Source organism: Girardinichthys multiradiatus, chromosome 13 (genome assembly GCF_021462225.1).
Source record: "Girardinichthys multiradiatus isolate DD_20200921_A chromosome 13, DD_fGirMul_XY1, whole genome shotgun sequence".
NCBI lineage: Eukaryota > Metazoa > Chordata > Actinopteri > Cyprinodontiformes > Goodeidae > Girardinichthys > Girardinichthys multiradiatus.
Window position 1 is genome coordinate 19,879,739 of NC_061806.1, and position 20,418 is coordinate 19,900,156.

The 20,418-nt window shown below is 39.4% G+C and overlaps 2 protein-coding genes across 2 annotated transcripts in view; one reads left to right on the forward strand and one right to left on the reverse strand.

Moving 5' to 3' along the window:
* The first annotated feature begins 5,655 nt into the window (after nucleotides 1-5,655).
* Nucleotides 5,656-8,958, forward strand: bet1 (Bet1 golgi vesicular membrane trafficking protein). Its single transcript, XM_047384400.1, has 4 exons — nucleotides 5,656-5,956; nucleotides 6,119-6,225; nucleotides 6,338-6,394; nucleotides 8,326-8,958. Exons 1-4 carry the CDS (start codon nucleotides 5,938-5,940, stop codon nucleotides 8,479-8,481), a joined length of 339 nt encoding a protein of 112 aa, XP_047240356.1. The 5' UTR covers nucleotides 5,656-5,937; the 3' UTR covers nucleotides 8,482-8,958.
* The window catches only part of zgc:85777 (uncharacterized protein LOC405871 homolog), a 40,228-nt gene continuing 28,595 nt past the window's right edge, over nucleotides 8,786-20,418 (reverse strand). Inside the window, exons 7-9 of the mRNA XM_047384399.1 lie at nucleotides 11,313-11,474; nucleotides 9,972-10,122; nucleotides 8,786-9,371 (exon numbers count right to left, since the gene is read on the reverse strand). Of these exons, the coding sequence (XP_047240355.1) occupies nucleotides 9,281-9,371; nucleotides 9,972-10,122; nucleotides 11,313-11,474 (404 nt within the window). The 3' untranslated portion in view covers nucleotides 8,786-9,280. The remainder of the gene's footprint in view (nucleotides 9,372-9,971; nucleotides 10,123-11,312; nucleotides 11,475-20,418) is intronic.

Sequence of the window (20,418 nt, forward strand, 5' to 3'; positions counted from 1 at the left end):
AACGAACGAACTATCTTGAACACAGCCATGTGTTTTAACTTTTCTCTGGTCAAAACCTGAATGAGTCATAAGAGAATTAAAAGTTTTATGGACTTGGGTTGATTGGGTAGATTAATAAGGATTTCTGATAAATACACTTAAAGTTGCAGAATTTGACAATGCAGGATCTATTAACAACAGATCCTGCATTTGAACTTGAATCCATATTAGGCAAAGAACAGAAAGACTGACATCATCTGCTGCATTACTAAAGAATGGCTTTTGTCAAAAGATTTTTAGACTGGAAATTTCAGTGGGAAAATACCAACTCTATTAATGTTAATGTCTAGTGACATTAACATTCTTAGGGCTAGCCTGGCTGTTTCCATTGATTGAAATTAAAGGGTTTTCTAACAGTAACATTGAAAGGAAGTAATTTACAATTAGAGGCACTTCCAATGGCATTTATTGATTAGAGGTCACAAGGAAGGACAGAAAATGGAAGTCCTGTGTACATCATAATTAGACCTGAGATTGGGATTTGCAATATTGTGGGGAAATAATACTGTAATTCAGCAGTAAATTGTGCTTTCGAATATCAAGTTTGATGTTAGGCTTTACTTCTACAAGAAAAGGAGGGAAAAAAGTCATTCCAGTTTCTGATGGACTTCCCTTTATTTTTGTCGAATTCATTGGGGTCTCAAGACTGCAGCTATAAACATGCTGTCATGTACATACACCCCGACACACACATGAGACGGGTGTATAGTAGTTAGGGTCAGAGTGACAACTTACTTTACTATGAGTTATAGTCGTTTTCCTTTAGGAGAGACGGGGATTCAATGAATGAACTCAACCAAGTGGGAAACCATCCAGCTTTAATGGAAGATTTCAGAGCACTGACCTTAAAAAAAGCCCTGACCTTCATCTTTCCATCGAGATTTAATCTGCTAATATTAGTTTTTTACTTATGTATAGCATCAGGATCAGAAACTATGACAAAACAAACTTGTGTGATTATAAGGCATTTTTCACAGGTTGCAAACCCATTTAAAAATTAAGGAAAAAATGCACTGTTAACGCAGATATGCAGATTATTAGAAGCCCTTTCTCCATCTGCATATATGTACTGCGTCACACAAACCGCAAATCTTATTGCAGAAATAATATGTGGCTGCATGTTTAAATATAAATATTGTCTCAGTTTTTAAATCTGCAACCTGTAACTACATGTTAAAGGTTGCAAAATATCAGAATTCATGATTGCAAATATTTTACTAAAATTATTTGTTTTACAACAAAAGGGCCACCGGTTATTCAAATCCTGGAAAATTTTGTAGTAGTCGTAGACATCAGGGTTTTCTTGTGGTCCATAAATGAATTAGTAAAACATGCAACGATGTAATATTCTTCATAAGTGATATTCTATATTGTCAATTTTTATTCATAGCCTAGTTTTTGTATGCATGGAGCACATCATTAACAAAGACACATTACTACTGTAACTGTTTGTGTTTTGAATTAATAAATAAATGTAAAAAGGTAGACAGCCATCAAAGCTGTTTCTTACAATGTATTGTTAGTGGTAGTAATACAACTTGATTGGTAATTGAATGTTTATTTTAATAGACCTACACTTGAATTCATGAATGTATCCTTCATCATTGCTTTTGTCAGTATAAGCACATAATTGACAATAATAAGTAGAACAATGACAGTGGTTTTTTTTTTGTACTTGTCAACCCACCAAGCTTTCAAGAAATTATTTGTGTATATGGAGGTGGAGTTGCATTGTGACAAAGTTGTCAGCACTGTTGCCTCGCAAAATTTAATCCTGGGTATGAAGCCCGGCTTGGGTTGTTCCTGCATGGAGTTTGCATTTCCTCGTCATGCATGCATGGGTTCTCTCCAGGTTCTCCTCGAACAGTCCAAAAATATGCGTGTTAGGTTCATTTGTCTTACTAAATTGCCCCTATAGGTATGAATGAGATGGGCTGGTGACAGGTCCAAGGTGTACCCTGCCTCTCATCCAATGACCGCTGGAGATAGTGGAGATAGGCACCGGCAATAATTTCCTATCTTAGCTCAGGGACTTCTGAGTCCTTTTGCTCTGCAGGCTCTGCATGTTTTATTCATACAAAGGTTCAATATTTATAATGATAAACTAATCCGTGGGTGTTTCGAAACTGCACATATCTCCTAAAAACAGATATAAAGGTTATCTTTATGAAAAGGTGGCAAAAGTTTGAGGATTATGCTGCATCTATTTTCAAACGCTACACTGACAGTATTCATTGTATAATAATTTGCAGTCGATTCCAAGCATGTGGGAACACCAAACATTGAATGGTAACAACAAACCAGATATAGCTAAGTTTCACTGTTCAGTAGTTTTATATTGAAACAGTCTGTTGTAGATCAGTGAATACAACAGAAGGAGCTAAATTCCAGATTGAAATTACTAAAAAGAAGAAGGTAATTTCTGTAAATGTTTAAATAATGAATACTTTTAGTTTTGTGGTTCTCCTGATGTTAGGATTGGAGAAGCTTTGATGAAAGTGCTTTCAGATTTATCTTGTTATTTTGACCTTATTCCCTATTATTCAGATAATTATGTGATTTAAATAGCTCTCATTTCTGCCCTGTGTCCCCTAACATCTTCTAAATATCATACTTTTAGTCACATTACATTAAATTGCATCATGCACTTATTAATAAAGATGTTTATTCTCTATTGACAACTAATTTACAAACCAGAGAGCTTTAGCAGTAGGAAACACTGCATCGTCTGATCTTCTATTTGTCATGCTTTTCCTTCTTCTAATGCGTTGTGTGACTCATTTATTACCGCAATCTCTGGAAGAATCATGTTAATCAGGATCAGTGAAATGTTGTATCAGCCTGGATTTAGCACAGATATAGCTGAGCTGTTTTCTCATTTTACACTAATTATGATCCTCAAGTAGTAGCACATGAACTCTGGTGATATTTTGTAATCATGCACTTCTTATTGAGAAGTTGTAGGAGTTATCCCCCCAAACATTATGTGAACTGTTGGTGCATGTTCAACAAGGATATATTTTTTTAAGGATATTTATCTTCCAAACAGCTAATCAAACTATTTTTATTCAGCAATGTAATGGGAGGGCCACTGTTAGTCTAATTTGTTGGAGTTGGATGAGCAGGCTGTCTACAAAACCTGAAATGAAAGCTGGTAACAAAAATATTCAGCTTTCACATTTTTTGTTGTTGTTGTTAAATTCAGACCGTAAAAGTAACTCTACTAAAAGTACATTTGTTTCTCTATAGCTGCATTTTTTGCTGAATAATATAAAAGGCTTTAAATACTTTTCTGCAAAACCTGCAACTCAGCACCTTGCAAAAGTTTTAATACTCCATGATCTTTATTATATTTTGTCACATTACAATCACAAACCTTTATTGGGCTTTTATGTGATAGACCAACACAAAGTGAAACTCTAAAAAGTGTGGCATGATATTTGTATTTATCCCCTTTTACTATAATACCCCTAAATAAAATCAAGTGCAACCAGTGGCCTTCAGACATTGCCTCATTAGCAAAGATCAGCTGTGTGACTAATAAAGTGAATCCATGTGTTCGAAGGACTCAAGCAAACTCCAGACTTAACTTTAAGGGACTTGAACATTTATGTTCACAGATTCTCTCCATCCAGCCTGACTTGAGCAATTTTCCAAAGAACTGGCAGAAAATTCAGTGTTCTAAACTATTCGCTCAGGGGAGACTGAAAACAAATGTACAACACATTGTTTCTGTGTAATTGTTACCACTTTAAAAATATGTTGGCACTTAACATAAGACTTCAGTTTGAAGCTGATACTTAAAGCAGTATTATTAATTTATTTCAGAGTGGAACACATGCTAAACGTAATATATATATACAAGGTTTTATGCCAAGCTTTATACACCCAAGTGCCTTTTTCCACTCTATGTGCCCTCTCGATAAATAAAATCCTCTTGGATCCACAAAGCAAGCCAAGACGCTTGCACACATTTCAATAAATTTCATCTGTACCTTCAACCCTCGTGTCAAGGTTACATATACAGCAAAACGTTTCATTCAAATATAAAGAGACGGCAGAAAAAGCCTTGAAATGTGATACAGCAGATTGGATTTAAATGTGTATTTACTTCAAATTTCAGTCTGTGATAAATTACCGCTATAAAAGTCATTTTAATCTTTCAAACCAGATTAGTTGCCTCCTGCAGTATTGGCATAAAGCTAAGTGATGGATGATGTATGAGGGAATGAAATGATGCCAACCATGGCTAAAAAGCACCTACAGGATTTTAGGAAGTGTTGAGAAAATATTTTCCAACCCATGCAGCACAGACGGATGTGTCAGTGTGCCCTGGAATTGAACCCAGAAAGAACATCAGTCCGCATTTTATGGTGATTGCATTTCAAAACGTTCAAAAAAAACAATCTGCCTACATAGGAAAGGATCATTTAGAAATCTTCTTATCACATGATCTGCTGCCAAAGGGAGATTAAGCTTTAGATGTTTCCCACGTTGGGATCTATACAGTTAAAAATAAATTTTATTTGCTGGTAATTTGTGTTTCACTGAGCAACTTTTAAAGCTTACACACTTAAAGGATTCCTGCATAATTTATCATTTCTAACCTGTAGTTAGAAATGAAATGTTAGAATTTTTCACTGAACCCCTTGACATGCAAACACAACAAAGAGCATAAGCACATTTAAATCAGGATAATTTTAACTTAACTAAGTGGAAATCTTAATGTTCAGACTCCCCATTATGGCACAAATAATGTAAAATAAATTGCCTGCGAAAGCTAAACATTAAAAAGAAGTTACATACAAACTGGACAGCACAATGTATTGTTTACTGTTGCCCAATAAAATGATGACCTCTTATCTCATATTTTGTCCTGGAAAAACGTAAGTCCAAAATGCATATGAAACAAAGTCAATAAAGATAGATGATGATGACTTTTCTGATGGATGCGCTTTGTCTTTGTTATTGGTGTTGACACCTTCTCATTTAGACAGCTCCTATGATTTGTATGAAATTAAAATGGATTTTCTGGTTTAGGTATACCTGAACACACAGAGCAGAGTAGCTGACAAACACATTCATGTTTAGTTCATTTTATGTTTTAAAACTATTTTTACCTATGTTTTCTGAAAATGCCTTCAGAGAACATCGGTATTTATTCTGAAATTAAACTACATTGAGGTGCACTGTATACTAAACAGATGACCTCTGAAGGAACACATGATTTTATTTATTGGCTTCAGAGTAAAGGGGTCTTAATACAAAGTCATAATATCATTTTCCTTTTTTTTTTCATACTTTTCCTTTCACTTCACAATTTTGCACTACATTGTGTGGGTCTGTCACAAAAAAAAAAAAACAAAAAAAAAAAACACCAAAACAATCCAGATATAATGCAGTGAGATTCATGGTTGTACTGTGACAAAAGCTTAAAAAGTTCAAAGGGTGTGAAGACTTATGGAAGAAACATACCTGGGATGAAAACAGGAAGCACCATCCTGCAATGCTTATAAGAAGAACGCAGTTGGACACCGAGTATTGCTGATAAATCCCTGCCTTTTTATTGAGTGCTAAACGTGTTGCTTCAAATGGGCAATGCCACTTTAAACTAATATATGGGGATAATAAAAAATAATATAAAGGGATAAACAGAACAGCGGGAGAGTGATTATTCTAATTATTTTAGCAGAAGTAGTAATAATGATTGTATTTCATGTTTCTTCGAAGCGCCTCTTCACTAAGGAAGATTCGTCCTCGTCGGCCACCGTATGATGTCGTGGCGTTTCCTACCGTAACGGAAGTCAGTGTTACACCGACCGGGCTCCCATTTAGCCTCTAGAATTTTCCTTCAGACTTTATAAACATATTGGGAAGAGTTAATTTCAGTGGATCGAGATGAGGCGCGCCGGATTAGGTAAAAACTGTTAAACTGATGGTTCATGTTTAGCTTCCTTGCTAGTTAGTTAACGTGTTTACCATCTGTGAGGGTCGTGCTGTTGTGTACTCCTGTTTTAGGTTGCTGTTTTTCTTCCTAACGGGACTAGAACCTCATTAATGGTAGATTTGTTTCCTGCAGCTGAAGGAGGCTCTGGACATTATGTAGCCAGCGGCTACAGTGTTTATGAGGAGGAAAATGAACATCTTCAGGAGGGACTGAGGGCTAAGGTCGGCGCCCTGAAGAGTGTAACTATCTACGATAATTGTTTTAACACAATTCCGAAGTTGAAATGAGTAGTAGGAGAATTATTTTTATCTTCATATGTCGCAAATAATATGGATACTATTTGTTTAACAGCTGTCAATTGACATCGGAACCGAAGTGAAGTACCAGAATAAAATGTTGAACGAAATGGTGAGTTTCACTTGGTCATTTTGTTTACATTTCCACTAAATTCAAAAGCCAGAATAAGTAGGTCAAAATGGACTTTTCAATTACAAATTTTGATAAAGAGAAGCAACACGAGAAACTATAATGTTCAGCTCTGAGATGTTAATATATATATATATATATGCCACACATTGCTTGATAAAACTAAACCTTTATTCTTCCATCCTATCAAATTTTAGCCCCATTTCAACCATCAACTTCTTGCAATTGTATTGGAAAGAGCAGTGTATGCGCAACTTGGATCCTGTTTTGATTAACAGATTAATAAGAGGATTCAGTCTGGTTTGAAAGCCCTTCATAGCACAGAAACCGCACTTTTAAACCAATGATCTTGAAGCCACTGATTTAGAAGATTGCCATTCTGTTGCCCTTTGACCTTATTTGAAATTGTTATCCACAGTATCCATATCTGTGTCACATCACATGCACTAGGACAGCATAGTATGTCTTGAATAACATATTAATATTGTAAAGGAGTGTTTCAAATGTATTCATTGTCGACTGATTAGTGTGATGACCTCAAACTTAGCATGCCAATGCAATATTCAGCAAGTTGGAGTCTTACAATAGTAGAGGCCCACATCTGAATATGAATGAGTGCCCAAGATGTTAAAGTGTCTAAAGCACACATAAGAGATGAGGGAAGAAAATGTGGATATATCAGCAATGATTATGTCATTGCAATATTTGCAAATAACATATTTCTGCTGCATGCTTTTTCCAAAATTGCACAGGCCCAGCATGCACTGAACAAGAACAATTTAGGTCTTTACCTTTCCAACTGTGTTTTTTCTGCAATCCTGGTTGCATTTTTTTCGCCCCCTCAGTACACCAACCTTTGTGGGGTTCCCTGAGGTTCCATTCTTGGGCCAATTTTATTTTCTGGTTACATGTTTTCCCTGGACCCATTTTAAAAACAATAAAACATTTCCTTTTATAGCTATGCAGATAATACCCAGATGTGTTTGCATATGAAGTGTACATCTACTTAAAAAAAAAAACTATTGGACTGATGTGCAAACATGAAATCTTAGAAGCTTTAAACTTTCCCAATTTGTTATGAGGAAAAAACTGATATAATTTGGATCCAGTTGTAATTTCAGCACCCCTCATATAGATCTGGGTACCTTTGAACCCTTTATAAGTTGATGTAAAAAACTGAAAATAATTGATTTTAATTCTGAAGAACAGATTTAAACTGAGGTTTTGTCTAAGATGGAACAGGTTTTTTTTAATTATCTTTCTAGGATTTTAAAATGTTGATCCACACATTTTATACCAGTTTGAATATCGTACCTGTTTGCACATTGTTGTTCATCAGGTCCGTCTTTCCCAGCTACAGCTGGGCCAGAATACAGCATCTCATCTTCTATTTCCCTAGTGCATGCTCGTCTTCACCGGCTCTCCGTTTGTTGTAGAATTGATTAAATATTGTTATTCTTTACCCATAAGGCATTTCATGGACAGGCTTCTGTATATCTTAATGATCACCTGGTTCTAGTTGTTGTCCCAAGGTCTTGGTTGGTAAACAGAGGTGTTCAGGCCTCCAAAGTTGTTAAACTCTCTCTGCCTATTGGAGAGACTCCAACTATTACTGTTTTTAAATATCTTAAAAACTTCTTTGTATTCACTGGCTTTTAATTATGAGTAGGCTATTTTATTCCCATTTTAATATAGTTTATAAATCTTTTTAAAAGTTTACCTGTTGACTTAACCACCTTGTTTTCTTTTATGGTATTTTGCCAACTACAATTTTATGTACATATTATATATAATGGCAAATTTTTTTAAGTGCCTTTTAAATAAACTCAAAGTTGTACTAAATAGCTCCAGGTATGCTGATGCTCCTGCTGTGCTATCGTTTGACTCTTTAATCCCTTTTTTCCCTTCTGCAGGACTCAGACTTTGACTCGACAGGCGGACTGCTCGGGGCCACTATCGGCAGAGTAAAACGGCTGTCCAGAGGCAGTCAGACCAAACTGCTGTGCTACATGCTGCTCTTCTGCTTTTTTGTCTTCTTTGTTCTTTACTGGTTTATCAAGTTGAGGTGATAAGGGCTGCCATTTGGACTTGGACCTTTAGTTCCACATATTTAGTTCCTGTCTGATGCATCTCTAAACTAGACCAGCTGGAATATGAAATAAATGTGATTCGACGTTTTCTGCTCAGTGTCTGAGCTCCAGAATCTGTCTCCCCCCCCATTCCTGGATAAACTAAAAAATGGTTTATTAAAGTGAAAAAGACCTAAAATGACATGATATATTTTGTACAGTTTGTATACATGGAGTTGTGTTAGTATTTGTTTGTGGTTCAGAACTGCCTATAGTGATAGAACAGGTAACAACACAGCATATGTTGTGTTAAGTTATTTTAATTGTAAGCAATAACACCCTACAGATGCAATTTACTATAGGTGTTTATGCTAAAGAATAAATGAATATACAGTCATCAGATTCATGACAGCGATATCTTTGTTTCGTAATTGATGTAAAAGTGTTATTGTAAATAAACAAATTTTACGTTCTAAACAAGTCTGCATAATTGTGTTCTATTAGCACATAGTGGATGTCATGGAGATCTGCATAAATTTGTCAATGTGTAAAAAGACAGTTTAAAACATGTCATTTAGCTTTATTCTACAAAAATAAAGTCTTTACAAAAGGATCACTTATATTAAAATGAGAAAACTTTAGTGTTTATCTCATGAGAACAAGCTAGTAACTATGAATAAAATTAAAAGTAAGTCCCAACTATTGAACACTTAAACATGTCAGAATTGCACTTTGGTGATACGATTGGCACGCTTTTAGGACGGATGTGACATCAGTCCGGAAGATCCCTTTGATAAGATCACTTCTTGGGCAGTGTGTCCATGTATCTGCAGATAATTCCCAGCATGACCTCATCAGCTCCTGCACCAATCGACATCAACCTGGAATCCCTGCAGAAAACACATTTTCAACAAGAAAGGTGATGATTTAAACTTAAAGTTAGGCATTTTTAAAAGAAAGTTTTTGCATCCTTGTATGCGAGGATGCTGTAAAATGTCAGGGGAATTGTTAAAGTGCATGGCGTTACGTGGACTTTCTTCAATAAAGTGAAAACGGGCTGTCATTGGATCTGTAAACAAAAAATCGATGTATTACAAACGTTCACCTCAGTCTCTAGACCTACAGATGACCCATGAGGTAAGCTGCAGAGAGCGTAAGAAAAAGAGGAATAGATTTCTTAATTTCTATTTATAAACACATTTTTCTAACTTTTCTTGTACGAGTTATTGTTATTGATACAGCAATAAATGAAAAAATCATTTTAGGCTATTTGTACATCTTTACCAGAGGCGCCAGTGTTCGTATAGGCTGCAGTGTATGCACACAGCAGCAGAATAAATTAATATGCATCAATTTACCTGAGAACTTGTAGATGTCTTCTTCAGTTTACATCTGCTCAGTTTTTCAGACAGAGCAAAGCAGATGAAGCAAACAGAAACTGAAACTTGGAGGAGAAAACATCATTGGTGCATTAGCTGTTTCAATCTAACCTGTAGAATCTGCTGACTGGCACTTCACTGGTGTAGCCCATCCCTCCCCAGTACTGCAGACAGCTGTCGCTCAGTTCTCTTGCAAGGCGGCCGCCCTTTAACTTGGCCATAGAAGCCAACTTTGTCACATCATTCCCTTTAATGTACATTGCTGCAGGGGAAAAAAGGGTTTAGAGTCAAATACAAAAGTGTGGAAGAGACATTAAACAAACATGCTTTAAAATCAGTCAACAACGGCTGGCTCTGACTCACTGATCCCCCCCCCATTCAGCTAATTTGCTGAGCAACCGACTGATGCCTTTATCATAGGAAACCTCCAAAAGGCTGTGAATGAGCTGCATTCTTTACTCTTTCAGTGTTTGTTTGGTAGGTCTATAATTATGCAACTTTTGCCAAACAGGTGCAGAAGCTTGATTCATTGAACGCAGGTTGTAAACTGGTACCTATGTGATGAATTAATTCTACGCTTCAGACCACTGGTAGACTAAGACTTTAGAGCCAAGTGTTGGACTCCTGCCTGGCAGGTGTCTAAGCTACAGATGTGAATATGCGACAGGTGCCGCATATTCATTGACATACTGCAGCACTTCTGAAGAAGGGGCACCAATCTCCAAATTAGTCCTCATTTTGAGAATACTGGAGAAATCTGTCACTTGCATTTACATCTTAATCTGCATGACTGTGAAAACAGTCTGGTTTACATGTCAGGTGCATCTCTACAAGTAAAAATATAATCAAAAAATGACTTCTGCCAATTTTGATCATTTTGGTTTGCAGCTATCGAAAATCCAAAATGTAGTTTCTCCAATTTAATATAAGATATGAAATCTAAAAGTAAGGATTTTAATACAGAAATGTATAATGTTAGGTTGTGGTTGGTACAATTAACTGTACAAGTCCGAACCTTATCTCTAAGTACTTAGTGCGAATACTGTGTAGTGCATGGACATACTTTTCACTGTATGAAAAATGTACTTTCAGTGATTCTGTTTTAAAATCCTTTTTTCCTCATAATATTAAAATTTCTAGAGCAGTACATGGAATTTGGGTTTTCATGAGCTGTAAGCCAAAACAATAACCGAAATGAATGCTTAAAATATGAAACTGTGTGTCTAAGAAGAATCTATAAAATAATTTCAGTTGTTGAACTGAGTAAGTGAAATACATTATCTATTTGATAATGCTTCCATAATCTTTCAAAACCGAGGCAAAATAAAAGATCTGGTTCAGCAAGGTATTAAAAAACAAGGAAATCAGGACAGAAGCTTCTTCTCTGCAGAAAAAAAAACTTCCAGCTGACATTAACCTTTACGTTTTTTCCTCTTTATAAAGCGGCTCTACCTGAAGCGCGGTATAGGAGGGAGCGGAGCAGCTCAACCTCCGTCTGAAGCTCAGCCAACCTGAAGTGAACTGCCTGGTGATAGAGGACAGGCTGCTTGAAGATCTTCCTCTGCCGCGTGTAATCTATGGTTTCCTGAATGATGTTGTCCATCGTGGTCACAACTGGAGACAATTAAAAAGACATAATTGAAATTAAAAAAAAAAGTGATGTGGAGTTGCAATCCTTAGTTTTCTCATCTTCGGCATGAGTGTCACGTTCATTTCCGGCCTTTATTGATTTATTTGAAATGATTATACAACAAGCAACTTCAAGGATTTTTAAAAACAAAATCTGGATTCACACCTTTTAATTTCTTTTGAATTTTCTCTAATTTTCTCTAAGGTTAAAATTATACATTCATACTGAAATATGTATAGATTTCCAGTATTTTCTGGGTAAATGTTCCTTAGCAACTTGCAAAGAAGCACCCTTTTTGTAGCAACCAGCATCAAATATCCATTTTTAGACAGTTTAGATCTGGGCCGATCCAGAAGCTTGACGTTTGCCTGTGTTTTCAATTCCGAAACCAGTTTTGATTAACCAACTGTGTCCCAGTTGCAACCAGCTAGCTGCTGACTGGAAGTTGAAGGTGGTCCTCCTCCTTTAAGATTTCCCCCAACATGTGCAATGCAGCAGTACTACTGGCAGCAAACCAGACCCTCAGCCTGTTAGCACTGCCACCGTACTTGACAGTCGAAACAATTTTCTTACGTTTTGTCAAAATCAGGTGAGATCTTTCCATGTAATTCATGCAACAATTATTAAATGCTCACAGTTAAATCAATAAAAAGTAAAATGAGTAGATATTCACATTCTGGATCTGAAAGAATGAAGAGGCTTATATAGTCATGAACTAACCTTTTTATCTTTTGCAGAAGTAGAACTATAAGTGTAACCAAAAAAAATGATGTATGTGATTTCCTACAGTATTAAATGTGATAAGTGCTCTTTGATTATCAAGTTAAAACATAATTAAGATAATACAATTGAAATAGGATTGTGTACTGATGATTAAAGCAGTGAATGAAAAGCATTAAGGATTAGAAATGATTAATAAGCTATATGTGAAAGAGATATAATGTCAATCACTTGTGATGTATGAACAAGAAAGAATGAAGTTGAAGTAATGGTATTAAACTGTAAGTGAAGCAAATGCTGGAACTAAAGGCTTGAGCAGGAATGATGTAAGAATTAAAGCCACTGTTTAAGAGAAAGTGTAATGTTTTTTTTTTTATAAGAGTAATGTTTAGTGAGACAGAAATAGAGGTATTGGAGAGGAGAGTTCGACCGATAGTCGAACCTCGGCTTCAGGAGGAACAGTGTGGTTTTCGTCCCAGCCGTGGAACACTGGACCAGCTCTATACCCTCTACAGGGTGCTCGAGGGTTCATGGGAGTTTGCCCAACCGGTTCACATGTGTTTTGTGGACCTGGAGAAGGCATTCGACTGTGTTCCTCGTGATGCCCTGTGGGGGGTGCTCCAGGAGTATGGAATCGGGGGCCCTTTATTAGGGGCCATCCGGTCCCTGTACGAGCGGAGCAGGAGTTTGGTCCGCATTGCCGGCACTAAGTCGGACCTGTTCCCAGTGCATGTTGGACTCCGGCAGAGCTGCCCTTTGTCGCCGGTCCTGTTCATAACTTTTATGGACAGGATTTCTAGATGCAGCCAAGGGCCGGAGGGGGTCTGGTTTGGGGACCAGTGGATTTCGTCTCTTCTTTTTGCGGATGATGTGGTCCTGCTGGCCCCCTCTAGCCAAGACCTACAGCATGCGCTGTGGCGGTTCGCAGCCGAGTGTGAATCGGCTGGGATGAGGATCAGCTCCTCCAAGTCCGAGGCCATGGTACTCGACCGGAAAAGGGTGGCTTGTCCTCTTCAGGTTGGAGGGGAGTTCCTGCCTCAAGTGGAGGAGTTTAAGTATCTCGGGGTTTTGTTCACGAGTGAGGGAAGAATGGAGCGGGAGATCGACAGACGGATCGGTGCAGCTGCCACAGTAATGGGGGCGCTGTGCCGGTCCATTGTGGTGAAGAGAGAGCTGAGCCGAAAAGCAAAGCTCTCAATTTACTGGTCGGTCTACGTTCCTACCCTCACCTATGGCCATGAACTTTGGGTCATGACCGAAAGAACGAGATCACGGATACAAGCGGCTGAAATGAGCTTCCTCCGTAGGGTGGCCGGGCACTCCCTTAGAGATAGGGTGAGGAGCTCGGCCATCCGGGAGGAGCTCGGAGTAGAGCCGCTGCTCCTCCACATCGAGAGGAGCCAGTTGAGGTGGCTCGGGCATCTATACCGGATGCCTCCTGGACGCCTTCCTCGGGAGGTGTTCCAGGCACGTCCCACCGGGAGGAGGCCCAGGGGACGGCCCAGGACACGCTGGAGGGACTATGTCTCTCGGCTGGCCTGGGAACGCCTTGGGCTCCCCCTGGAGGAACTGGAGGAGGTGTCTGGAGAGAGGGACGTCTGGGCGTCTCTGCTGAGTCTGCTGCCCCCGCGACCCGGTCCTGGATAAGCGGAAGACGACGAACGAACGAAATAGAGCAGATGTTGGGGAATTGGGGAAGTGAGAGCCGTAGTTTACAGTACAAGGCTGACTGAGGCGAGGGTGCAGGTCAGAGGAGAGGTCAGCAGACGGCTCAGGACAGAGTTGATGACGGCATGTCTGATGTGAAGTACATGACTCAGGGGAATCCCAAGGAAAAGATTAGCTTATGCGATGGGTAACCAATATAACCGCCATTGCAACAACCACTGTCCAGTAAGCACAAAGAGTATGGCGATACGGCTCTATAAAATGGACAATAATAAAGGAACTAGGTGGTTGTTTCCTTGCAGAAGACCAGCAAGCAAGATCGGACAAAGAAAGACGCTACGGATGAATCAGAGGACCCGAAACACAGCCCATCTGATAATCTGCATTGAAAAGAGGATCAATTTGTGTACCCTAATGGACTGTGGCTCAATATTGAATATCTGATTCCAGCTGTTGCATTTTACCCAGACAACTGAGTGAACTTGGTCAGTGACCAACTGATTGCTCCAAGTTTCAGACTTCTGGAAGTCCAGAACCAATCCCCTTTGTACCTTAAGGGTTTGCTTAAACTCTTCATCCTCAGGAAGTCACTGACTATTGAGACCTATGGCCTCAGTGTTTCTAATATAACTTGACCTAAGACTTCTGTGACAGACCATTGAAACCTGGGGCATCAGTGTCTGTCTGCCCAGAGGAAGAAAACTGCCAACTTTGGTTGCCTTCCACCCAACTCGTTGCCTCCTGAAGAATTTATCTCCATCGGGTGCATGGATGATCCTCCGTCTTCAAAGCCTCCTCTTCAATCTAATCAGTTTCAGCATCGGCAAAGATAGGTTAAGTTGATTAATTAGTTTCTATCATGTGATTATTTTGTGTTGCTGAAGTTTATGCTTGTACTGGTCCATGCAAATGCATTACTAATTAAAGGAAACATAAAATTCTAGATAAATCGTGGACAGTTAATTATTTGAGTCTGTTTTTTCATTGGAGGTAAAAGTCTTGTGTTTCTAAGATGTTTATAGGAGGTTTTTATAGGTTACTTTAGGCCAAACATGTTAAAACAACACCTTCGAGGCTCATGCCGAGTCAATAAAATTAACTTAACCCATATACCAAGTGCAAGTTGTAAAATTAGTGAATGAGTAGTCGTTAACAGAAGCAACTGTTGACCTCTTTGGGCTAGTTGGTTGTCCAAACCACCGGTTGAAGGGTGAGACTTCTGGATGAAGGCTTTTAGAGGTTAGGGGTGTAATTTCCTGATACGAGCTTAAACAGATTTTTCAGTAAACCTGCTTAATAAGACCTCTTAGGTTTAGGGATGTCCAGACCTGTTGGATAGAGAGCTGGATTAAGCAATCTACTCAAGAAAAGGGAAGTAGGAGGGAGGGGTTAGCTCATTGGACAACAAAAGTTTGAAAACCTCACCTTGACCCTTTGAATCATACCTCTTGTCATCCAGCAGCTTTCAGTTTATCTTAGGCCTGGGCCTTGGTGGTACCTGGGTTGTTTCTTAAAACCCCAACCGGCTGCAGGTGACCGTTTGCGTCACACATCCAGCCACTAATGTTGAGGGTACAGAAGAGTGTAGTTCTCCAAATATTAGTGAGGGTTTTTGTAGAAAATGTAGCTTTTATGTAAATTTATGATACGGTGTAGATCTGAGAAAATCCACAATGAACTTAAACTGGTGTGCCTCATTTGGGTTTTTTACATTACAAACCAGGTAAGGAGTATTGCATCACTTCCTGTTTGGGTGGATTGTTTGGTGTGTGAAGGCTCTCTTGATTTGATCCGATTTCTCTTTACTGTGACATCCCTGACTTATTCTAACACATAAGCACGTTAAAACACATTTTCTGTTGCTGCATTTAGCGTTTGGGGACCCTCCTTGTTTCACACGGTTTTTCTCGTAGTGATAAGGGGTCACTAGCTTAGCGTTAGCTCTGCTCCACCACGGCTACCCATCCTCTTGTTTCTCAGTCTATCACTAAGTCTCCTCTTTCCTGCTTTCTGTTTCAGATGTTCAATTACTCCTCTGCCTCCTTTAGTGATAGTGGTACATGTAATAAATGTAGCAATTTTGTAGCTTTGGAAGCCACCGAGGGCAGTCCTTCAGTAGAGGTTGGTTGGGTAATGGTACAAACAAAGCATAGTCCTAGATCCCAGCCCACGGGTCACCACCAACCCGTCTATTAGCAGCATCTGGGGGCTATTCTAACAGATTTTGTCGCTGAGCGACACACCCGCTGAAAAGCCAACTCTGGTAATTGGCAGCTCCATCGTCAGAAATGTGGCACTAGAGACACCAGCGACCATAGTCAAATGTCTGCCAGGGGCCAGAATGAGCGACATCAAATCCTACCTGAAACTGCTGGCTAAGGATAAGCGTAAATACAGTAAGATTGTTATTCACGCTGGCGGTAATGACATCCGGTTACGTCAATCGGAGGTCACCAAAGTTAGTGTTGCTTCGGTGTGTAAGTTTGCCAAAACAATGTCGGACTCCGTAATTTTCTCTGGTCCCCTCCTCGATCTGACCAGTGACGACATGTTTAGCCGCATGCTGTCATTCAACCGCTGACTGTCTAGGTGGTGTCCAGAAAACGATGTGGGCTACATTGATAATTGGCAAACATTTTGGGGAAAACCTGGTCTCATAACCCTGTTCTGTCTGAAAATGTTTTAATAATCTTTGAGTTTAATTTAAATGAGTACTCCACACCTGAAACATTTTTGTTATAGTAGATCATTATAAGACAATGCTGTAACAACCTTTAAAGAATCTGTTCCATTTTAATTTCCCCATTATCACAGAAACACACAAATGAGGGCAATCATTTTGTTTCTTCACCTTCACAAATAAATTCTCTTGTTCATAGACTTACTTCCTCAATGCGTGGTGCATTAGACAATACAGCCCCCTGAAATAGAAGGTCATTGTTCATAGGAGACTAGATCCCTGGTTTAATTCTGGGCTGCGTACTTTAAAGCACACTGATAGAAAATTGGAGAGAAAATGGCACTTTACACATCTAGATGACTCCTACGTAATCTGGAAAAATAGTCTACTGTAGTGTAAAAAGACACTTCGCCAATCTAGAACAGTTTATTTCTCATCATTAATAGAAGAGAACAAGAATAATCCTAGGTTTCTCTTTAGTACAGTTGCTAAACTTACACAGAGTCATAGCTCTGTTGACCCATCCATTCCCTTAGCTATCAGCAGTCATGACTTTATGGGATTCTTCTTAAAGAAAATGTATTCTATTAAAAATAAAATCATTGGCATACTCCCGAACATGATTACTTTATCCTCAGTAAGTGAGACAACATTGGAAGTAACTGTAGAACCTGATCTGTGTTTGGACTGTTGTGGAGCTTCCTGAGTTACCAAGTATTTTCCTGCTCTCGGTGGAGGTGGACGCTTTTTCTCTGTGTTAGGGCTTCTATAACTTTTGTATTGTTTATCACTCATGTCTGCTCTAAGTGCTTTTCCCTCCTTACATATTACAGGAAGGGAGATGGTCACAAGAATGAGTTATGCTTTTATGCTTTTATTCTTTTATGCTTTTATTAGCAGCATCTGGGGGCTATTCACCAGGTCCCCACTTCCCACTTCCTCTGTTTGTTTATAATCAAGACAAATGAACCCTAACCTTTTTGACCCCACACACACACACACACACACACACCCTGAATGTTGTTTGAACTGTGTGTGACCAAGCATGTATAAATAAAGAGGGAGGAGTGTTAATACTTCCTAGTTTGTATTGCACAGCTACCCTTGCCGCAAGTAAAACTGACCTTGTGTCGTTCCTTACCTCTGAGTTGATTAAATAATACCTAACAATAATTTGGTCCTTCGAGCTGGATATTATAAGAACTAAACTGATTTTATCTTTCTTTGCAGTGACTGGCGGATCTCCGGGAATAGCCTGACGTCGAGTTAAGCGCTGCCGCACAGCCGCACCTAGGCCTGGTGGCTGAAAGTCCCGGTGTGTGACAACTAGGAGTAAAGACAAGAAAACAATTCCTAGCATGTACCCAGGCAAAGCCTTAATGGCTCACGAACAGAAATTTCATCCATCTGAAATAAATTTAGAGGGAGACACATTCCCTCTAGTTGAGGTAGCCAATCCAAACATAGGTGACGCTAATCACCCACAACCGCCAACTATTCTAGTATATAGACCATGGACACAGGAAGACAGAACTGCTGCTTTAAAAGGTATCCTATCGATACAAGAAGGCGTAGAGGAGTTCCTAGCAGCTATTACAGAACTCAGAGGAAGCTTCCATCTTAATGGCATAGAAATGCTCCAGTGTTTTACCCAGCTGTTTGGTCATCGCTGGTGTAGAGTAGCAGGAGGTTTCACTGGATGCGATGACAATGGTGACACATTAGCACATAATTCACTAGATTTAAGGGACGCCTTACGCTTACTCATTGAAAGAATTCGAAGAGTTTATATACAGACAGCAGATTATGGTAAAATCTCACAATGCAAACAGAAGGACGAAGAAGACCACAAGATTTTTTGGATAGGATGAGATGTGTTTTTAGAGCAAACTGCTATACCATATGATGAAGCAGAGGTAGGAGCCTATCAGCAACAGTTGAAGAGAGCCTTTTTGCAAGGCCTTAAAATTGAACTCAGACGGTATATAGATAAACACTGGGTTCATCAGAGTACAGGAATTGTTACACAAGCTTTAGAATATGCGCAGCACGCTCATAAAACACAGCAAGATAGGAAGACAGATACGTTTGGAATGCAAGACAGTTTAATGGCTTTGCATCGCTCAGGGGCAAGCGGGCAAAGAGGACAGAGGGGATTTAGAGGTCACAGAGGAGGAGGAGGAGGGCCACGACACACCTACACACAGAGCAATGCGTGTCTGAGGTGTGGAAAAATAGGGCATTATGCTAGAGAATGTAGGACAATTTTACAAAACCCTGGCGCAAGAGATGACAACTGCTGGATCTGCAATGAGCCAGGACATTTTGCAAGAGAATGTAATGAAAAGCGGGTGTATAACCCCAACTCTACCCAGAATTGACGATTAGAGCCACAGCCCCCACCTCCTCCCCCACTAGCAGAGAGAAACAGTAGTGAAATAGAGGAAGTTGACACACAAGCAGCCTTGGAACTTATAGCACTAAGTAGGACACAAGATTTGCCATATAAAAACATAATAATAAATGGCAAAGCATATAGCTGTTTGTGTGATACAGGGGCATGTAGAACTGTGCTAACTAAACCTCCACCCGTAGTAAAATATTCTAACACCGCAGTGCATGTTAGATCAGCAGCTGGCACATCAGAGGTACATTACCTAAGTGCACCAGTAACAATAACAGAACCTAAGACAAAACTTACTCGTCAGGCTCCTGTTCTGATAAGTCAAAAATGCCCAGTAAACCTGTTGGGAAGAGATCTTATGCAAAAGTTCCATATAAATATAGTATCAACAAAAACAGGTATGAAAGCTATAGTGGAAGAAGATGCCCTAGTCCTAAATGAACTCTCGCAGCCGCATTATTACTGGTCCCTCGATCTAGGCCCCACACCAACAGCTCGAGAACTGCTGAGGAGAACCAGAGAAAAACAAACCTCCCAGGAGGCACAGTACATGCCAGATACTGAGCTCCATGTGACCATGGCATACTCCCGAACATGATTACTTTATCCTCAGTAAGTGAAACAACATTAGAAGTAACTGTAGAACCTGATCTGTGTTTGGACTGTTGTGAAGCTTCCTGAGTTACCAAGTCTTTTCCTGCTCTCGGTGGAGGTGGACGCTTTTTCTCTGTGTTAGGGTTTCTATAACTTTTGTATTGTTTATCACTCATGTCTGCTCTAAGTGCTTTTCCCTCCTTACATGTTACAGGAAGGGAGATGGTCACAAGAATGAGTTATGCTTTTATTCTTTTATGCTTTTATGCTTTTATTAGCAGACTCTGGGGGCTATTCACCAGGTCCCCACTTCCCACGTTTGTTTATAATCAAGACAAATGAACCCTAACCTTTTTGACCCCACACACACACACACACACCCTGAATGTTGTTTGAACTGTGTGTGACCAAGCATGTATAAATAAAGAGGGAGGAGTGTTAATACTTCATAGTTTGTATTGCACAGCTACCCTTGCCGCAAGTAAAACTGACTCTGTGTCGTTCCTTACCTCTGAGTTGATTAAATAATACCTAACACTCTGTCTCCCGCACCCCTCCCATATCTGCCCTTTTTCAGCTCTGTGTCTTGTCTTTTTTGGAGCCTCTTTTTGCACATCTTCCAAATTCTTCCAAAATATGGATTTGGTCAGCTGGTCTCTCAATGCAATTGATCCAATTTTCTCGACGAGAAGACAGGGGTTGGGAGAGCCCACTTGCCCGGACGGGACATTTTTCTCCGGATACAAGATGGACTCCTGCCAGAAGTGGAGGATTGTGTGTCTGTCGATAATGTCAGTCAAGGATGTGGAAAATGTGTATATAATTGGATGTTTGATATCAGGATTTCTGCTTTTTGGAGTCA